General features: G+C 40.5%; 1 protein-coding gene across 1 annotated transcript in view; it reads right to left on the bottom strand.

Annotated features, from left to right (window-relative positions):
* Positions 1–22,205, bottom strand: part of Sytalpha (Synaptotagmin alpha) — a 652,840-nt gene that overhangs the window by 138,041 nt on the left and 492,594 nt on the right. Inside the window, exons 7-8 of the mRNA XM_067146141.2 lie at positions 1,666–1,865; positions 768–885 (exon numbers count right to left, since the gene is read on the bottom strand). Coding sequence (XP_067002242.2) covers positions 768–885; positions 1,666–1,865 — 318 coding nt within the window. The remainder of the gene's footprint in view (positions 1–767; positions 886–1,665; positions 1,866–22,205) is intronic.

The raw sequence follows: 22,205 nt of genomic DNA on the forward strand, positions 1-22,205 counted from the left end.
TTTATGGGATGCTGTTGATGCTGGTGTAAGCTACATGAACTCCGCACCTACTACACAAGACCAATAATTGTGGGTAATAGTGCAAGATCCTTCCAGAACGATGTCTCGCCATCTTGCTGCCATTGTGAGAGCTGGCGAGGAGCAACATATTCATTGTCTTCCCATAACTTTTCGCCGCTCAGTGTAAATTTACAACATGTGATGTATACAGTGACATCTACAATCACATGGACTGAATCATCGGCAATTCGTCATTTCTGGCTGAAATAGATTGTGATTACGCCGAGGCACGCTGGCTCTGACTTAGTAGTGAAGCGGTCGTTTCGCGTTAGTGAGGATGAACATGAAGCAGAAAGAGGTGGCACAATTTGGAGACGAAAACTGCTTGTGGGATTTGGCAATTTAACGCAACATTTAAATGTTTTGAATGATGGGTTACAAGGGAAAGGCTTGCTTTTAAATGTATAGTTATGTGTTAGCGATGCGAAATAACTAAAATATTTCGATAGCGATTAGAGGAGAGCATGATCCCATGTTGTACTGAGCTTCAAGGAGCGAACTCAAACAGTTTAGTGCCATGTTATCGGTTTATTAACTTGATTGACTTATTGAAAAATGAGTTTGAAAAAAGATTTAAAGACGGTTGTGTGAGTGCGGGGAAAGTTCATTTGTCCGGAAATGCACTTACTATTGACGTCGGCAATGCACGAAATTTACTTCGATGCTTGGTGCTCCGTATATCTCAAGATATCCAGCCGCTCACTTACCTGAGGACGATCTGGTGTCGTCTACAACTCTCAAGTTTCTAGCCTTCAGCACCACCACCGTGAGCCGCTCTGCAGATGGTAAGAAAGCCAACGACACCATCAAGTCTCCCAGTTCAGCCTGGAATAGACGAACATTCACTTTGCGGTTGAACACCCGTGATTCTTGCGTGCTTCCAACAAAATGCTGACTCTCAACTTGCTCAGTCCTAATCTACATCCTTTTCTAGAAGCATGTGGCGTCAAGCATGAGATATGATGGCTAGTCGTTTCAAAAATAGGAAAGAAAACTAAATTATTAGATCATGTGAATTTTCTATTACATACATTTACAATTGACTGTAAGATCAGTCTATCGCAACAATGTATCTCATCAAATAACCATAATATATTAGCATTTTAATTTTGTAATTTGTTGAGCTTGACTGTGGAAGATGCATAAGGAAGACATTTCAATCCAGTATGAACCAGTTAAGGCATGGCCGCTTCCTCCCCCATCTTCACTGGAAACCTATCTTAATTCAAAGTTAAACTACTAACAATAAGGGTGTGCAGAAAAACATATAATTCCACACGTTTGCCATCCAGTTCATTGATTTGCATGTTAAGAGACCACGAAGTATCGGAATGTTACCCTTTTAATCTATTGACAGTGCTCCCTCACATTTATGCATTCTTAAATGCCAATTGTATACGCTGGGATTCAAATCCATAGCAACGTTCAATTAACAAGGCGAACACTGGAATGAATAATTGATTACTGTAAATCATTACGATTCGAATGTTTAGACTCCTAGCTCGTGAACTGACCATGGTTGGTGTGCGGGTCTGGAAGTAAGAATACTAGTTATACTTTCAGTAGGAAATCTCGTAAGGCAACCTGCCCTAAGAATGCTCTTACCTTAGCGTCCTGCTCTGAGCATGGCCCAAGTCCTTTCCACATGGTGACTTTCTCCGAGAGGTCGATGTGTGTTAACGGTAATTTAACTCCTCCGATATTGTGATGACGAGAGTAGGCATCAAAATCATATAGCAGCACCTCCAGAGTCCGACGACCGAGTGCTGAAGGATGCACCTCAAATACGAAGTCCTCATCGAAAACTGGAGACAGAAACAGAAAGAGAAAACACATCAGAAATTACTTCGCATCGCTATTATTTACTTTGGATGTATAATACACCACCCAGAAGGAGTGGTTGAAGTGAGTGAAATTACATATTCGTTGAACTGATGGGATGAAAGAGAAAATGCCGTTGGCAGTTATAGATGGAATGTTAGTGCCAGGTCAATTGAGCGTCACAATGCACTCTCTTATGCAGCATGGAATGGTGTCAAATAGCCTTTAGATACTCTCCTGAGGCAGGTTCGTCCACAGTTGTTGCAATTTTCCCTCCAGATACCGCAGATTGGTACTGTACTCGTGTCCAATGATGGAGAGGTCCAGGGATCTTGATGGCGACGGCAGGACCTCAAACATTCTCTAGGCAGTCTATAGACACAGGTGCTGTGTGCGGTCGTGCACTATCTTGTTGGAACACTGTCCTAGGGTGCTGTGCCCTAAAGGGTAGAATTAGCGGGTGTACAAATTCTTTGACGTCAAAGTCTGCCAAAGCACTATTAGAGGTGACCTGAACGCATATCCTTTGGCTCTCTACGCCATGATGCCAAGGATTACGCCTGTGTGTCTTTCCACAATATGGGCAGGATCTGCCATCTACCCTCGACGGCGCCAAACCCGGAAACGATGGTCATCGGAGGTTGTGGAAAAGCGGAACTCATCACTGAATATGATGGGACACCAGTCGTCCTCTGTCCATGCCTACAGGTCAAGGCACAACTCCAAACGTAGGCGTTGGTGTTCTGGGGTCAGTGGCAACAACGCATGGGGCGGTAGGATCCTCCGGCGGATGGGAGTCGTCGAGACACTGTGTGGGAACTCACAGGATGTTGTAGAATTTCCAGTTCGCGGATGGTGGGTGCTGAAGTTTTGGGATCCTGCAATGCTTGGCGCACCATACGACGGTTCTCCCTCGGGGTGGTGTTTCCTGGTGGAGCCGAACCTGCACGACGTGAATGGGTGCCCTCACATAGCCATCGAGTACAATATCCGGCCACTGTGACGCACGATACTAGCAACCAGCCTCATGCGGCTGTCAGGTGCTTCGTACTGTACGTCTGACTCACAGTAGTTGACTGGTAACAACAGGACATGGTGGGCGTTCTACACAATGTATGGGATAACATTGGACCACTCCTCCTGGGTTCTTAACGTTCTTGTTATAATGATACATTCAGCTAAATTTAAGGATTTAAGAGTAATTTGAAAATATAGCAGACGGCACAAACTTATAATCTCTAAGAATCTGGTTCTCGAGACTTAAAATTAGTTCAAGAAAAGTGAACAAGAAGTGCAGAGAAGCAAGGGTCCACGCTGAAGTGGAAAGAAGAAAGAAAAATTGGAGCCACTATACGAGTCCATCTGTGGGAGCATGGAGTGGTCGTCACAAAGTCTGGCACGATGCCATCGAACTGTTTGTAGCTCTCTTGGTTAGACCTAAATCAGTCCTCCTTGATCTGCATTCAAGGCTGTCATCCAGGTGGCCAATTCCCTAGGATTTTCTTAAATTTTTTCAAAAGACTTGAAAATTCATCGGATATTTTCCTTGATAAATTATTCCCAGGTGGCGGATCGGGAGGCTCGCCGGACTTGTCTGGAGGGTTTGAGGGAAATAAAATACCTCTCGCGGACCAAAAACAGGCACAGCCCGCCAACATCTTCAGCAAACTCTGAAGCTCACCACTTCAGTTGTAACCATGACACGGACATAGATCGATGTCCCCAATACTTTTAACTTGATAGCATAATGGAATCAACCTACAATGCAACTACCTCAGGCCCTAGTAGACATACTAGTTTTTCTCGGTCATTGGATTCTGGGGGACAGAGAACATCATGCGGGAATGTATAGGAGCTTCCCAAATCTCTTCACCCAAAATGCAAAACTTTCTTTGGTAGTCTAAACTTCAACACACTCCGGAAAAGTGGGAAGTTAAAACAATTAACAGACATGTTAGATAACTTAAACATCCAAATTTTAGCACTTCGGGAAACCAGATACACGGATGAAAATCATTTTGACTCAGGAATTTATGGAATTTACAAAGGCAAGCCAGCAATCTCCCTTCATAAGAGATCATTACAATTTGGCACAGGATTCACTGTAAGAAGAAACATTGTAAACTCAGTACTTAACTTTTCTTCGCCTTCTGAAAGAATTTCAACACTATCCATTAAATCAGGAAACAAAGCTTATACATTACTTAATGCGCATGCACCCACCAATAACTACAATCACAAAGATCCACAAATGGTGGAAGACTTCTGGGAACTGCTAGAAGAAACTACAGCCACAATTCCAAACCATCACATAAAATTCTATTAGGAGATTTCAATGCCCAAATTGGCAGAGAAAAGAAATTCAGGACCATTGTAGGATTATAAAAATGGAGAGAAATTAATAAATTTTTGCAAAAAATTTGATCTCAAATTAATGTCAACACATTTCCGCGCGCTTCCACGCAAGGAAACAACCTGGAGATCCCCAAATTTTCACTTGGGAGAATTTCAACTAGATCATGTGGCTATTTCCAAGAAAAATCAAAAATAAATTATGAATGTTAAAGTTAAAAAAGGAATCATTGACTCTGACCACCATCTATCCTTAATCAAGGACAAATTTTAACCAAACAGGTCCAAACCCAGAATAACAAAAAAACTGCGTGTCGGTCCGGAATTTCTTAAACAGAACACTAGTACTTTCCTTGAAAGTATTCCTACTCACAATCGTTCGAACTGGTTAGAACTCAAAGACATACATTTGAAGGGTTCTCGAAATGTTGGCACACCACCCAGGAAACGTAAACATAGGTGGTGGAATGAAATCTGCTACAAGGCCATAAACTTTAGAACTTAAAGCCTGTCAGAATTGGAATTCTCACAAAACTGAACAAACTTGGCAGGAATTCACCAAGATACAGAAACAAACATAAAAAATTATCAGGTCTGAAAAACGCAAATACGAACACTACAGATTGGCAGAAATTGAACAAGATTTTACAAAAAAAAAAAAAAAAAAATACACGGAACTTCTACAAAACTTTCAGAGGAGAATTATCAAATTATCAGGCACCTGGTCTTTGCTTCAAACGCGCAGATGGGACATTGGAAAATAATAATCAAGAGAAGTGCAAACTTCTAGCAGTTTATTTCCAGGATCTTTTAAACTGTGAATCCCCTAATGAACAGCTCACCTTTGGAAAACCCTTATCTAATCAAGATTCAGAACCCCCAACACTGGAAGAAGTCAAAGAAATAATCCATGGACTCAAAAATAACAAAGCCCCGGGGAAAGATGGTGTAATTGCCGAAATGCTGAAGATAGGAGATGACAGCGTAGCCCGCTAAATCCACTCGATTCGTGAGAACATCTGGTTCACTGAAGAAATCCCGAAAGATCGGAAATGTGCGCTAATCCATCCACTACACAAGAAAGGGGATAAAACGAACATCAATAATTATAGAGGAATTAGCTTGATACCAGTTGCTTACAAATTTTTTTTCAAATCCCAGCTCACTAGACTTGAGAAACAAACAGACCATCTAATTGGTGAATACCAGACAGGTTTCCGAAAAGGAAGATCTTGTACAGAACAAATCCTTAATCTCAAAACTATCCTCCAAATGCGCAAAACCAGACAAACAGTCATTACTTTTGTAGATTTCAGAAAAAGCATATGACTCTATAGACCGTCAAAAACTTTTCAATACTCTAGAAGAATTTCAAGTGGATAAAAAACAAGAGAATTAATCAAACAAACATTAGCTGGCACTACTTCAAAAGTCTAGGCGAAATATCTGAGCCTTTTCCTGTTAACACCTATGGCTATTATACTAAATTCAGAGGTGTCTTGTCACCCAGCGTACTTAAAACAAGGTCACAACGAGCATTATTCTGCATGTTTCGGTTTCCTTGAACTGTCAGCAGGTTGATTAAATTCATTGCGCTGCCCAGTGTTTTCGTAATAGTTCCATTGTGCGCCGCTACAGCTGAGTGCCTGACTGTATAATGGAGCCATCTATTCGAGTTGATGGAAATGAGACAGTCGTGCGACAAATGAGAAGTGTGTGCTGACTGACTGACTGACTGATTCATCATCGCCGAGCCAAAACTACTGGACATAAAGAAATGAAATTTTGGGGATATATTCATATTATGATGTAGGTGCTCGCTAAGAGAGGATTTTTGGATATTCCTTCGGTAAGGGGGTGAAAATGGGGGTGAAATTTTAAAATGAGTGTATCTATATCTCAAAACTTTAAAAGTTTACAGATGTAAAAATTGGTATCTAGAATCTTCTTTAAAAATAACGAAACACGTATTTTTTGTTTTCAGAAAATCTCAATATGAGGGATGAAAAAGGGTGAAAATGGGGGAAAATGGGTTGAATGCCTTTAATCAGGATACCGGTACTTATATATCAGAAACTGAAGATATTACAGACCTGAAAATTGGTACTTTTGATCTCTTTCAAAAATAAAGAAGCACGTATTTTTATGTTTTTGTAAAATCCAATTAATGGGAGGGTGAAAAGGGGGTGAATTTTTAAAATGAGTGAATCTATATCTCCAAACTTTTAAAGTTTGCAGATGTAAAAATTGGTATTTAGAATCTTCATTAAAAATAAAGAAACACGTATTTCTTTGTTTTCGGAAAATCGCAATAGGAGGAGTGAAAAGGGGTGAAAAATGGGTTGAATGCCTTTAATGAGGCTAATTATATCTCAGAAACTGAAGATATTATAGACCTGAAAATTGGTGTTTGGGATCTCCTTTAAAAATAAAGAAGTACGTATTTTTCTTTTTGTGGAAAATCCAATTAATGGGGTGGGGGTAAAAAGGGGATGATTTTTTAAAATGAGTGTATCTATATCTCAAAACTTTTAAAGTTTATAGATGTAAAAATTGGTATTTAGAATCTCCTTTAAAAATAAAGAAACACGTATTCTTTTGTTTTCGGAAAATCCCAATAGGAAGGGTGTAAAAGGGTGAATAATGGGTTGAATGCCTTTCATGAGGCTACTTATATTTCAGAACCTGAAGATATTACAGACCTGAAAATTGGTATTTTGGATCTACTTTAAAAGTAAAGAAACACGTATTTTTTCGTTTTTGGAAAATCCAAATATTGAGGGGTGAAAAGGGGGGGTGAATTTTTTAAAATGAGTGTGTCTACATCTAAAAACTTTAAAATTTACAGATATAAAAATTGGTAGTTAGAATCTCTTCTAAAAATAAAGGAACACTTTTTTTTTTGTTTACTGTAAATCCTAATAGGAGGGGTGTAAAAGGGTGAAGAATGGGTTGAATGCCTTAATTGAGGATACACATATCTCAGAAACTAAAGATATTACAGAACTGATAATTTGCATATGGGATCTCCTTTAAAAATTAAGAAACACGTATTTTTTAGTTTTTGGAAAAGCCAATTAATGGCGGTTAAACAGGAGTGACAAATTGGGGTGAATTTTTTGTAAGACTATATCTACAGAATATCTTGGAAACGTAAAATGTTACAGACGTAAAGAGTGGGTGTAAATTTCCTGTAAATGTAAAGAAATATAGGTGATTTGTTTTTGGAAACTCCACTTAAGGGGAACTTAAAAGGGGTGAAATTTTAAAATGAGAATATTTACAGTATATCTAAAAAAACTTAACATGTTACAGAAGTGAAAAATGGTATTTTTTTATCTCTATTAAACATAAAGAAACGTGTACTTTTAGTTTTCGAAAATACCACTTGGGTGGAGGGGGGCGGGTAAAAGTGACTGAAAATGGTGATGAATTATTTTAATTAGGCTACTGATATCTCAAAAATGAAGATGTTACAGACGTGAAATTTGATATTTGCAATCTGCTTTAAAAGTAAAGAAACACGTATTCTCGGAAAATCCAATGAAGGGGGGGGGGGGGGTGAAAGAATTGAAAAATTAATTGACTGAATTGTATGAGAATACATACATCTAATAAAAACTAAAGTTGTTACAGACGTGAAAATTCTTATTTGGACCTCCTTTAAAAACAAAGAAGAACGCGTTTTGGTGGGGAAACCATCTTGGAGGGCGGGAGTTTAAAGGAGTTGAAATCCTTTCATGAGGACAATTAAATCGAAAACTGAAGAAGTTAGAGTCGTGATAATTGGTATTTAGAAGATCCTTTACTATTAAAGAAACAAGTATTATTTTGCGGGAAAATTCACTTAAGGGGGGGGGGGGATTATTGTGAAATGAAGTGAAAGAAAGTGAATTATTTTTATGGGGATACTTATATCTCAAAACTGAAGGTAATAGACGTGAACATTGGTGTTTGGAATCTCCCTTAAACATAAAGAAACAAGCATTCTTTTAATTTTTTATGGTGGGGGGGGGGGGGTTGGCGGTAAATAAACTTAACTTCGGTGGGGTGTAGAAGGAGGTGAGACCAATTGATTTTACTGTTATTAATGTACTTATAAGGATCCTCCGTTGCTCAGGTGGCAGCGCGCTGGCCTCTCACAGCTGGGTTCCGTGGTTCAAATCCCGGTCACTCCATGTGGCATTCATGCTGGACAACACGGAGGCGGGACAGGTTTTTCTCCGGATACTCCGGTTTTCCCTGTCATCAGCCATTCCAGCAACACATAATAATAATAATAATAATAATAATAATAATAATAATAATAATAATAATAATAATAATAATAATAATATTCCGGACCGTCGTCAAATGTGCGGACCGCGCTGGAAACGGCTCCTGGACGGGTAATGACTAAGAATGCAGTCCGGCCGCGGGTTCAGTGCCGCCAAGGCACCCAATATGACACCACGCCAGATCTCCTGAAGGATTTTATCCATATTAAAAATATTATAGGAAGAGATGGCAAAGATTTACGGATCCAACTCACCGGCAGGAATACCTGAGCCTAGCCCGGGAAGTACGAAATCGATTGCTGGAAAGGAAGATTTAAAAGTGGGAGGAAACGTGCCGTAAAATCATAGAAAACCAGTCAGATCGGGAATTTTGGTGGATTCTCGCAGCAAACGAGTCAGATCGCGAATTTCGGCGGATTATATATCTAATACAATAAACATTCAATTATACATTTCAGTATAATACCGTAGCGAAGCACGGGTATCTTGCTAGTCTATACAGGATGTTAGAGGTATACGTGCAGATATTAAGCTAGTCGGCAAAGAAAAATACATCTCACAATATATGCTATGTACTTTTTACCTTGTCCTATTAGTTTGCCCATAACTGAGCCAAATATTTCAGGACCTAATGTGTTTTGAACGGCCGTAGCAGGATGCGCCGGTTACGTCATTCTGTCCACGCGTAGTGGAAGTACAGTAGCAGAGTATAGGGCTTGTTGAACCTGTTCTTATCGCAGGCCAACACATGTTGTTGTGCACTTCCCCTAAAGGCTTGGCAAGTAGGAGAGGTTGACTCACGTGCCTGGCCACTTGCTGTACTCGAAAACCGGTCTAGGGTAGTCTGTTTGAAAAGTACACGGAATTCTTACAGTGACGTCGAAGATCCGTACCAGCACATGCATGCGAATCAAGTGTTGTGTAGTTGTGTGTGATTTACAAGACGTCATTGGCATTACTCAGTGATCCAAGCTGACAAAATTAAAGGAAACAGTTAATAAGTAATGAAAAATGGGCGCAACATTTCTGTGCTGTTATTGCGACAGTCTACGATGAACTTCTGACAATAGACAATGCGAGTTGTCTATGCTCATTCATAAACTTTTCAGGTCAATGAAAGGACGGTGGGCACTGAAAGAAAAGACTATAAGTATTCAGTGAAATTGTTATTAATGAGACAAATTTCAAAAACCGCAGTTTCATCCATCGTGAACATTGCTCGAAGGAAAAAAGAGCTACCGGTACTGTGGAATTGCCGCCGGACATTTGTAATATAAGGCTTATTCTTCCTTTTCCTAATATTTTTACCCTCCAGGGTTGGTTTTCGCTGGGACTCAGCAAGGGATCACACCTCTACCGCCTCAAGAGCAGTGTCCTCGAGCGTGAGACATTGGGTCGGGGATACAACTTGGGAGAATGACCAGTACATCGCCAAAGCGGCCCCACCTGCTAGGATGAACAGGCGCCTTGCGGGGGGATGGGAAGGGATAGAAAAGGAAGAGGGAAGGAAGCGGCCGTGGCCTTAAGCTAGGTACCATCGCGGCATTTGCCTGGAGAAGTGGAAAACTACGGGAAACCACTTTCAGGATGGCTGAGGTGCGAATCGGACCACCTCTACTCATTTGACCTCCCGAGGCATAATGGGCCCCGTTCCAACTTTCGTACCACTTTTCAAATTTCGTGTCAGAGCTCGAAATCGAACCCGGGCCTTCGCGGGGTGGCAGCTAATCACACTAACCACTATACCACAGAGGCGGACAGAAGGCTTATTACTGGACAGTAAGTGCCGATAGGTAAAGTGATGACCGTAATGGACCCGCTTAATTAGAACTTCCGTAATCATAATAATATTATTATTACTAATAATAATAATAATGTCTTTACGTTCCACCAACTAATTTTCACGGTTTTCGGAGACGCTGAAATGCCAGATTTTTTTACCGCAGTGTTTTTTAATGCAAGTAAATCTACAGACACGAGACTAGCTTATTTGAGCACCTTCAAATACCACCGAACTGAGCCGCCATCGAACCTGCCAAGGTGGGATCAGAAGACCAGCGCTCTATCGTCCGAGCTACTCAGTCCGGCATTAGAGGTTGGAATTGGTCGTGTGATTAGAGGCGCGCAGCTGTGAGCTTGCATTTTGGTGATAGTGGATTCGAACTCCGCTGTCGGCAGCCGGGAAGATGGTTTTCCGTAATTTCCCATTTTCACATCAGGGAAATACTGGGACTGTACCTTTATTAAGGCCTCGAACGCTTCCTTCCCACTTGTATCCCTTTTCTCTCCCATCGTCGCCGTAAGACCTACTTGTGTCGGTGCGACGTAAAACAATTTGTAAGTACATGTTTCGGTAATTCCAGAGACATGTCCGCAATTATAAGATTAATAATAATTCGGACTTGTTAAAAGTTCACTATTTTCTTTAGTGTTTTCTGACAGATTACCAGCTACGAAGTTTGAGTGGGGAGTTTAACTTTTATTTTCGTAATAGTAATAATGGACTACCACAGTTTTTATTATAATATTGGTAGGTGGCTTTACGACGAATGCAAGCTGACAGCCGCGCGCTCCTAATCACACGGCCAACTCGCTCAGTTATAATAATAATAATAATAATAATAATAATAATAATAATAATAATAATAATAATAATAATAAATGTTTACGTGCCAATGGAGACGCGCGGTTTCGGAATTTTGCCCACGGGTATTCTTTAACGTGCCTGTAATTCTACCGATCGGAAGCGGACGTATTTGAGCACCTTCAAATACCAGCGGACTGAGCCAGGATCGAGCCTGCTAAGTTCATGAAACCAGAGCTTGATCCGTCTGAGCCACTCAGCCTGGCAACGTTTATTTTGATACGTTTAATAGGCACTGCAAAAGCAGAATGCTTTAATTTACCATTAAACAAGTTCTTTTCGTTTGGAACCACGAAAAGGAGGTACGTTTAATTTATTTATTTTTATAACATGTCCCTTATTGATATGAAGCAAAACGTTCGATGTGCTTTGACAATTCAGTTCTGATACTACTCACTTGGAAATCCTATCCCACGCATTCTTTCGTTGACGTAAGAAACTTTATTTACGTACACGTCAACACGGGGTGTTTCTGCATACGGCGAGTTGGTCTCCCAAGAATCCATGGTATTGAAATCACACTGTGGGAGAATATTTCACGTAAGCAGTTTGACAAATTCACTAGACCTGTCACGGGCCGGTCGGTCGTCTGCTGTTTCTAGCGACGGGGGTGTGGTGGGACGGGTTCCCGCCCCTACATGAAACCACCGGACTAGAGGTATGAGCTGTCTGTCTGACCTTGACCTGAATAACAGCTGTCAGAGAGGCGAATTATCGTCCGTACTAGCACACGAGTTACTTCGTGGTAGTAGTATTTGAATAATGCCAGTGTATGAATACCACGAATACCATGATATGTTGCTAGTGTATCGTGTGGCAGAACAGAACACGGGTCGCCCTCCATGAATCTATTGGAAAAGGCTTCCCAACAGACGGGTGCCGAATCCAGCAACGATACTTGCTGTACTGCAGCGTATTCGCGATGCAGGTTGTGTTACATCACGCTTTCAGAAGCGATGGCCTAAACGGCCACGTGTAATTCTAGACGCGGAAGAAGACATCCTGACAATGGAAATGAAATGGCGTATGGATATTAGTGCCGGGAGATCCCAGGACGGGTTCAGCTCGCTAGGTGCATGTCTTTTGGTTTGACTCCCGTAGGTGACCTGCGCATCTTGATGATAATCAAATGAGGATGAAGACAACACATACACCCAGCCCCATGCCAGGGAAAATAACCATGATGGTTCAAATACCGACCCTGCCGGGAATCGAACCCGGGACCTCTGTAACCAGAGGCCAGCACGCTAACCGTTTTGCCATGGAGCCGGGCATCCTAACAATAGTAAACGATGATCCCGGGCCCCGTACGCGTAGTATAACACCTGCCGTTGGTGTACCAACTTGGACCATACGTAGGACACTGCATGAAGAACGAGTGCATCCTGACGATATTCAACGGGTGCAGTGTCTTTGACAGCTGATTACCATTTTCTTACGAGTTGATGTACGTCGCCACAACACAGATAGATCTTACGGCGACGACGGGACAGGAAAGGGCTAGGATCGTGAAGAAGCAACCGTGGCCTTAATTAAGGAACGGCACCAGCATTTGCCTGGTGTGAACATGGCAAACCACGGAAAACCGTCTTTAGGGCTGCCGACAGAGGAGTTCGAACCCACTATATCCCATTCATGGGCTGTGGAACGTCCCCATTCAGTAGGAGAAGGCAATTTCCAGCACCGGTTATGAATTAATACCTGGATGGGTGTAGGAGGAAGTCGGTTACGTGGACTAATCATCTTTTTATTAATGTTACCTTGCTCCTGTAGATACAGTACGTTACTTGAGCTTTCAGAGGACGTGTCGCTTCGACTAGGTAGAACCACGTAAATTTTACACGATGGTGCAGACATTTCCTCAACGGTGGACAGGACGATGTGGAACTATCAATTGGCCAGCCAGATCTCCAGACCTTATTCAAATGGACTTTAATGTCTGGGGGAACATGAAACACAAAGTATATCGAACTGAAGTAACCACTTCGGACGACTTCCGTGAACGTATTGTTTAAGCAGCAGAGGATATTCTGAACAACCCTGGTGACATGAAATGAAATGAAATGAAATGTCGTATGGCTTTTAGTGCCGGGATATCCCAGGACGAGTTCGGTTCGCCAGGTGCAGGTCTTTCTATTTGACTCTCGTAGGCGACCTGCGCGTCGTGATGAGGATGAAATGATGATGAAGACAACACATACACTCAGCCCCCGTGCCATTGGAATTAACCAGTTAAGGTTAAAATCCCCGACCCGGCTGGGAATCGATCGCGGGACCCTCTGAAGGGAAGGCCAGTACGCTGACCGTTCAGCCAACGAGTCGGACACAACCCTGGTGTCTTGGCTCGAATGCGTCGCAACTGGATTTGGAGAAGTGAAGCCTGCAGGGAAACCCAGGGTGATCACTTTCAACAATTGCTACGAGTTTTACTTTGGTATGTCAGATGTTACGCCATTTCTGCAACGTAATGTCTTGGGAGTACAGTACAGTATCGCCTTAGTATTTTGAGTCTCGATAGGTCGATATTCTCATAAATCCGAGCAGGGAAAATTGATGTACCGGTAACAAAAATTATAAATCGAGAGTTTCAGTGCGCGAGTGCGGAAGACGTGCTTGTTAAAACGCTAGACATTGACCTTGAACGCATTTCGGCAGTTGCTCAATCCTACACTGCATGAGGTTTAGTTTTTTTGCTACTTGCTTTACGTCGCACCGACACAGATACGTCTTATGGCGACGATGGGACAGGAAAGGGCTAGGAGTGGGAAGGAAGCGGCCATGCCTTAATTAAGGTACAGCCCCACCATTTGCCTGGTGTGAAAATGGGAAACCACGGAAAACCATATTCAGGGCTGCCGACAGTAGGTTTCGAACCTACTATCTCCCGAATACTGGATACTGGCCGCACTTAAGTGACTGCAGCTATCGAGCTCGGTTTTTGGTTCTTTACGTTTGTTCGAGAAATTTATATTTTGTTTCTTATTCACTACGAGTTAAAACAGAAGACACTTTGCGTGTTTAAGGGCCGATGACCTTAAAACAGCACTCATCATCATTAACACGTATAAAAATTCAAAAAATGCTTGTTTTATATTCATCACTACTGAAATGTGAAAAAAATTCAATCAATTTAGTTATTTCATTCCCACACTCGTAGAGGGGTGGGTGGACCGTCAGCTATACGTGTAGCTCTTGGGCCATGGAGTAAGGAAGTAGAGTTGTGAGGATGAAATAATTCAAGTTGGACGTATGTCTTGTACATACAATAAATTGAATTGAACATGTTAGTAAATACCTGAACGTGCAGAGAGATAACCGCAGCAACAACACGGACCCCAGAGTAGGCCCGCAGAACACACCACCCAGGACAGAGACCCCCCAAACACACCGTTTATTGAGTACGTTTTCATGGTACGATGTTGACATAGTACAATGTTGACATACATACCTGGGTAAATAAATAAACAAACAAACAGATAGAAGTGGTTGGCCTTGAATTTGCTGTGCCGAGTGAGACGAGTTCTTAGTCCAGATATGTGAACAAAACAAGCACTGAGGTCATTGACCATGCTACACTTTTAAAGGCTACAGAGCAGATTAAAGGCGATGTATCACAAGGCCAAACTTAAACATGTAACAGAACGTAAGACGTAACTCTGTCACATGAGAAACGAAACACACCCGGGCTGGGGAAACAAACACAGATCTTGCAGCACTGTCTTGAAGCACAGGACAGAAGTACACCGGCACACGACACAAAAGGTGAATTAAAGACGGAAAAAGTATTGTGTCACATGAAGCTAAAGAGATGTTATAAATAAACGAAATAAACTAAATAATAAAAATAATAATTATATAAAAATAACAATAATATTAATAACAAAACATCAAATATGAATAACAAGTATACGACTTAAAAGGAGAGTAAAAAGAGGAATAAGACGAAAGTATGAACAGGTGAATAATAATAATAATAATAATAATAATAATAATAATAATAATAATAATAATAATAATAATAATAATACCGGTAATGTTATTTGCTTTACGTCCCACTAACTACTGATACTGTTTCTGGAGGCGCTGTAATTTAGTCCCGCAGGAGTTATTTTTACGTGCTTGTAAATCTACCGACACGAGGCTGACGAGCAACTTCGAATGCCACCGGACGGACCCAAGATCGAGCCTGCTAAGTTGGAAACAAGAAACCAGTGCTTTAAACGTCTGAGCAACTCAGACTGGCCACTTTTATTTTGCTTTATTTTACCATTACACATATGCTTTTCGTTTGCAAGCACGAAATAATAATGTAATATTTTACGTCCCAATAACTACTTTGGCGGGTTTTGGAGACGCCGAGGTGCTGGAATGTTGTACCGCAGGACTTTTTTAATGCAAGTAAATCTACAGACACGAAACTGGCGTATTTCAGCATCTTCAAATACCCCCGAACTGAGCCTCCATCGAACCTGCCACGATGGGATCAGAATACCAGCGATCTATTGTCCGAGGTACTCAACCCGGCATTAGAGCTTGGAATACGTTGGTCGTGCGGTTAGGGGCGCGAAACTGTGAACTTTCAGTGGGGAGATACTGGGTTCGAACTCCACTGTCGACAGCCCTGAAGATGGTTCTCCGTGGTTTCCCATTTTCACATCAGGAAAATGCTGGAGCTGAACCTCATTTAGGTCACGAACGCTTCCTTCTCACTTCTACACCTTTTCTGTCCCATCGTCGCCATAAGACATATCTGTGTAGGTGCGACTTAGAGCCAATTTTGAAAATCATCATAATTATGACATTATACAACTGTCGAGATCCATAGTTATAAACGATGAGAAGTATTTTCTAGGCAGAAATTATTGGCGAGTAGTCAATAATAATAATAATAATAATAATAATAATAATAATAATAATAATAATAATAATAATAACGGTATTTGCGTTACGTGCCGGAATTTAGTCCCGCAGGGGTTCTATTTACGTGCCACTAAATCTACCGGCACGAGTGTGACGTATTTGAGCACATTCATAAACTACCGGACTGGGCCAAGTTCGAACCTGCGAGGTTGGAGTCAAAGGACCAGCACCTCAACCTTCTGAGCCACACAGCCCGGCAGGAGGCACGAAATGTAGGTACGTTTAATTTATTTATTTGTATAACATGTCCATTATTCGTTTGAAGTAAAACGTTGGCTGTGCTTGCCTAATTCAATTCAATCCCATGCTTGCTTTCGTTGGCGTAAAGACATAGGTTTTCAGGTCATTTCCATACTCACTAGACCACGGGGCTGACGACCACAGATATCCCAATCCCCTAAATGACGTAACAGCAAATGAACCAGTATTAACGCTGACAATTCGATACAGCTCCAGGGTCCGAAACCGATAACTAGGGTTGTCTGACGGAAACTAAATACTAACAACAAAACCAGTCTGGCAAGAATGTAACGTAACATGGTGAACACCGGTAGCAGCCTTCAGCTGTTATCGTAGTTCAGTTGCTCGTAAACATAAAACCAGTTTGGCAAGTATATTTCGTAACATCTCGTGGCAATGCAAAGGTAGCTTTCAGCTGTTACAGTAGTGTATCTGCTCTGAAACATAAACAGAAACCAGTTTGGCACGGATGGCGCGTGACTTGCCTGTTATCAACGGAAAGCTATTCATTCGCAGAACGAGGCATACTACCTATTCTAAAAACATCATATCACTTTGCTCTCGGAAATAACTTCCGCGGATTACTGAAAGTTTGATATATAGTGTTTCGTCACATCGTTCTCTATTGCTACAAGAAATATCTGCACGTATACACCTAACACCCTGTATATATAAAATAAGAGTTTTGTCTGTACATTGCTCAGAATTTGAAAACAATGGTATTTCTGTATCAGTCATGTCCACAGTAACAAGGAAATGCAATTTTTACTTTTCCGTAATTTCTCTCTGTCTGTCTGTCTGTCTGTCTGTCTATCTGTCTGTATGTATGTACACGCATCACTAGAAAACGGCTGAAGAGAATAAAAATCGGTATGCGAAGTCGGGGAATAAGTCGCTACAATCTACGCTATACATAATTGTATTAATGCTGATTGAAATGGTAGTTTAGGGGAAGGCCTAAAACTTAATTCTCAAATATTTATGTTATTAGTGATGATATATTAATGAAAATTGGTATGCCATGTAAAGGAATAAGTCGCTACAATCTAAGCTATAAATAATTTTATTCACGCTGACTGAAATGGTAGTTTAGGGGAAGGCCAAATTTGTATTCTTAAATATTCACGTTATTAGTGGTTCTATCTCATTGAAAGTTTGTATGAGAAGTCGTGGAACGAGCAACTAAAATCTAGGCTATACATCACTTTATTCACGCTGAGTGAAATGGTACTTTGGGGGAAGGCCTAAAATTTAATTCTCAAATATTTACATTATTAATGGTCGTATCGATAAATACTACATAACGAAACTCATATAGAATTAAATTTCCGACCATTTATGTCTTATACATTTTTACCGTACCAGCTATGATAACACAGATATTCATGAATTTGTATTTTTGTTGCTAAGTCCATATCAACGCCCATACACGAGAAAATGGGTTAACAGAATTTAATGAAAATCGGTATATAGAGACGGCGAATAAGAAATTACAGTCTAAGCTATAAACAATTTTATTCAAACTGGATTAAATTGTAGTTTGGGGGAAGGCGCCTAAAATTTTATTTTTAAATACCTATATTATTGGTCTTATCGAAAAGTACTACATAGCAAATGTTACAGAGAATACAATTTCCGACCATGTATATCTTATTCAGTTTTACCGTACGGACTATGATAGGAGTGGTATTTCAGAGTCGGAAGGAAACTAAATGTGAAGGCCTACAATATCGAATGCGCATAACATTGATGAACAAGAACATTGTTAGTGGCGGTGTTCTTTGTCTCTTATGCTGCCTCTCAACTCCGATAGATGGGATTACTGCTGCGTACCGAGTATAATAGCCTGACTGATTACTGGCGGAAAATAGCCGGGGAGTTAGAAAACTTTCTTCTGTAGCATGCCATTCCTCTGGTTCACACATTTTCTGATACAGCTGGTACGTAAAGCACCGGTTCATCATAGTATTCCGGCTGTTCGATCCCCACTCTGACGCGCTATTTTGAATGAGCAGTGTGCATATTTAAGGCAGAGGCTCAAGTAGTAGTAGCATGACCTGGTCTAACATAACAATTTAGGCCTATTCCAAATTATAGCACCACAATTCACTAAATGACTCAAATGTCAACTCTGAAAAGAGCTGTTTCTTAAGCTTCTTCCTCCTCACTTTTATTAAATTCTACATTCAATTTCTCCAAATTAGGGGGTTTCTCCTCAGGCTTGGAGGAAAAATTTTGCCTCGAAGTCAGATAGATTTTTCCGCCGCCAGTATAGTGAATTGATATTTACCGACTCATCGTGGACTCGTAGGAAATAGATTAGTAAAAGGGCATGATTTTTGCCCTAGGAGTCTCCATTATTCGACCTCCTCCCCGCCGAAGAAAAAACGAAGAGTGTTCACAGATCACGGCTGTCTGCGGCTTGGCCATCCCAGCTCTGAAACTTGGGACTGTAATATCGATAGCTTAGACCTGTTCGTCAAAAGTGAGAAAATGTGTGGTTTGTGATATGATCGAGTATTTCATATGAAAGCATTGCTTTTAATTGCGCCATTCCTACTGACGTCACTGTAATGTTTGTTCTTTTCAGTTGGGAAAACCAGTAAGACGGTCTTTCTGAGGATGTAAAAAGGCAGGTAGAGAGTGAGTGTCTACCGTTAAAATGAAAGCTTCCCAACCTTATTGTGACTGATGGTATGCAAGCGGGTCTACCATTACCGTGAAAATTCCCTAACTCAGTCTTCACATGAGGAAAGATGTTTGGTGACATCGCCGTCACGTTTCTAGGGTAACGTTAAGATTTTTGCAATTTAATGCAATATTGCTCATAACGTGTATACTACCTAACCTAGAATTCTGTAGCGAAGTACGGGTACATCAGCTAGTTTAATATAAATTAATTGAAAGAAGAAGAAATGGTGCTGCAGGTGCGGGGTAAACCAATCGCCGGTCGGCTTATTGCCGAAACAAGTCTTACATTCTGTTTTATTCTGAAGGTTCCCTGGAAATTCTAATTAAGCTACCAGTCCTTGCTATCTGAAGCAGAAATGATGTGATCAATTCAACCTAAAGTAAAACTGTGAACAAGTTCTTCTGGATTTGGGCGACTAAATTATGCTTTAATTGCGTTGAATAAGTTCTGGAATAATGAAATTACGTTTGAGAAAATAATAATATTGTGTTTCGGTCACCATCATCTAGTAAATGTGTTCCAAGTTATTTGGGATTTATTTGATGTAATATTTTGAAGAATAAGTTCTTTGAGCGACCATTTCATAAATGTGTTAGACATCAAGTGTTATTTGTTAAAATGTACGTATTGAACTGGGTCGTAAGAATCTGTATAACTCGTTAACTGTAATGTCATGAAGATCTATACTGTTACTAAGTGAAGGGTGTTTTACCCTGTATTTTCCTTATTATGGGTTGATTTACTAAACTCCGAGCTCGGGGGTAAATTAATGAGCCGTAAAATTGTTTCTTTGACTAACTCATTTGTTTGGGCGTCACGTGATGTGTTCCCATGGTTACTCTTAGTAAACATATTTGTGGGTGTGTACTATTTTCATTTTGACATTTGACATGCGACCTCATTATTACTGCTTTTCAACATTATGAAGTTAGTGTATTGAGTAGTAGAGACATATTCGTGAGGGTTACGTTCGTGGGCGGATGTATGCCAAATGTGTCAGTGTAGAGACTTTTCTTCATAGCTAATGTTTTAATATAACTTGTTTCTGGAGAGTTTACTCTTCGGAGACCTCTCGAATTACCTTCTGATTTTGGTTTTCGGTGTATTGCTCTCAATGAACTTAATCTTGCCGACTGTTGCGTTGGGGACGCCTTATTTCGTTTTGAGATAGCCATAAGAGACTGTTTCCGGCTCCCAAATTTTAAATCAAGTGTGATCTAAGATCACAGAATTGTAAAGAAAATAAATCTCGATTTTCTTGACAATTGATCTATGGGTTGTAAATCCTAGTAATTATATTTTAGCATCATCTTACGGTCGGTGGTTTTGAAGTGTGGAGTGTTTCTTTATATTGGACTAAACTTAAAGTTTCAATTTGAGTTCAAGTGAACTCGTAATTCTTTTCTTTGGACCTTATGATTGTCTGGAAACTTAATTAATTAATCAATTTCACCTTATTAAAGTTTTCGCTTTCTCATATACAGTGTTCTTATTTAAGTCAGTATATTAGTATTCTTTCTTCTGGTGATTCATTAGACCTCTTGGGTCTAGTTCGCTCTCACAAACGTTACTTTTTGACTGTGAAGGTAAGTTTTTTATTGTTCTAATTTCTGTTTGTCCTTGGTCGTGTAATAACTATCGCTTGAATGGCAGGAAACTATGCGATACTCTTCTGGTAGCAGAGCGTGGTTAATTTTACTACCGTCTTCTGGCCACCCTGTTTTGTTTTGCCTTTCCTGAAATTAGTTGAAGCTTCGGTTTATCTTTATCTATATACTGACTCTGTGTCTGAAGTGTAAGAGGAAATTTATTTTGAAGTCTTGTCTGTTTCATGTCCAAAATGTCTGCCCGGTCTGTCTTGCTGCCGCGCATGATACGGAAACGTGAGCTGCTCTATGAACTGGAGGTACGCGGTATGACGTCGTCTGGGTCTATTGCGGGTGATGTTACATTACTTATGGATTTCCTGGATTGTCTGGTAAAGCCTGGAAACTTGAGCCGCGAGTTGGGTGATTCAGTGCAAATTGTAAATGATGCTTTATGAAATATTAATACTGTGGTAAATGAGTTAAAAGATATGCAACCTTCAGCGTATCAAGTAAAAAAGATTAAAACCCAGAACTAGTCACTACATCGACAGGGTTCAGGATTTAATATCATTGTCACCCGATCCTGAATTGCTTGCACGGTGTACCCCATTGTTAATGTTGGGAATAATCTTTCTGTTGAATTGGATATAATGATGTGCGTTAGAAATGTCAATGAACTTTCCTTAAGTCATGGATCTAGAAATTATGAGAATGACAGTCAGGAATTGAATAACGCTACTGCTTGCCCTGAATCGTCGCGTAATGAGGCATCTCATTGCTGCGCTCTTGCTCCTGTTTTGGAAGCCCTGGTACCTAAACCTAATGCTACCCTTAATCCCATCAAAGAATTATTCAAAAATGTAAAAATATTTTCGGTAAACTCTATTGATGAAACGATTAGATTTATGCGCCTTTTAGTGGAGTTGATGGAATCTGACAATGTTTTCTCTAATGACGCCCTAGGTATCTTTAGGGTTCTATTTCCTTACTTCGAAGGAATATTGAAGAATGACATTTCTAAGGCCATTAGTAACAATCTAAGTATAACTGAGTTTCATGAGCTGATTTTATCTAAATTCATCCCATCTCTTGCGTTACAGAGTTTAATTCCTAAACCTTGTTTTATGACTCAAATTCTTCATGAGAGCTTGTTAGCATATGTTCTAGACCTCAAGTTTTCTTCGAAGTCTTTAAAATTGTTATCTCTGAAGATGAAATGGTGGCTAGAATTCTTAAGGGAATCGCTCCCCAGTAGAGATCCTTCTTGTCGTTAACTAAGATTCCCACTACGTTTGCTGAGTTAGAGGAGGCATGTTCTTTCGCCGAAGATGTTAAGTATGGTGATGAATCACATCATGTTAACTATCCACCTCCCCTACCGCCTAGTAACTCCATATATTATTCCTTTCATACTTCTACCGATGTTCAGGGTAAGAAATGTTATGCGTGCGGATCGAGGGACCATCTCAGGAACAAGTGCCCATCCGCTAGAAATAGAAGTGGTGTAGTTCTGAATCAGAGCATCTGTTGTTTTATTTGTGGTTCTAGACAACATGTGAAAAAACAGTGTCCTAGTTTCAACAAGAATAATTCACGGCGACTAGTAAATT

Source organism: Anabrus simplex, chromosome 4 (genome assembly GCF_040414725.1).
Source record: "Anabrus simplex isolate iqAnaSimp1 chromosome 4, ASM4041472v1, whole genome shotgun sequence".
Classification (NCBI taxonomy): Eukaryota; Metazoa; Arthropoda; class Insecta; order Orthoptera; family Tettigoniidae; genus Anabrus; species Anabrus simplex.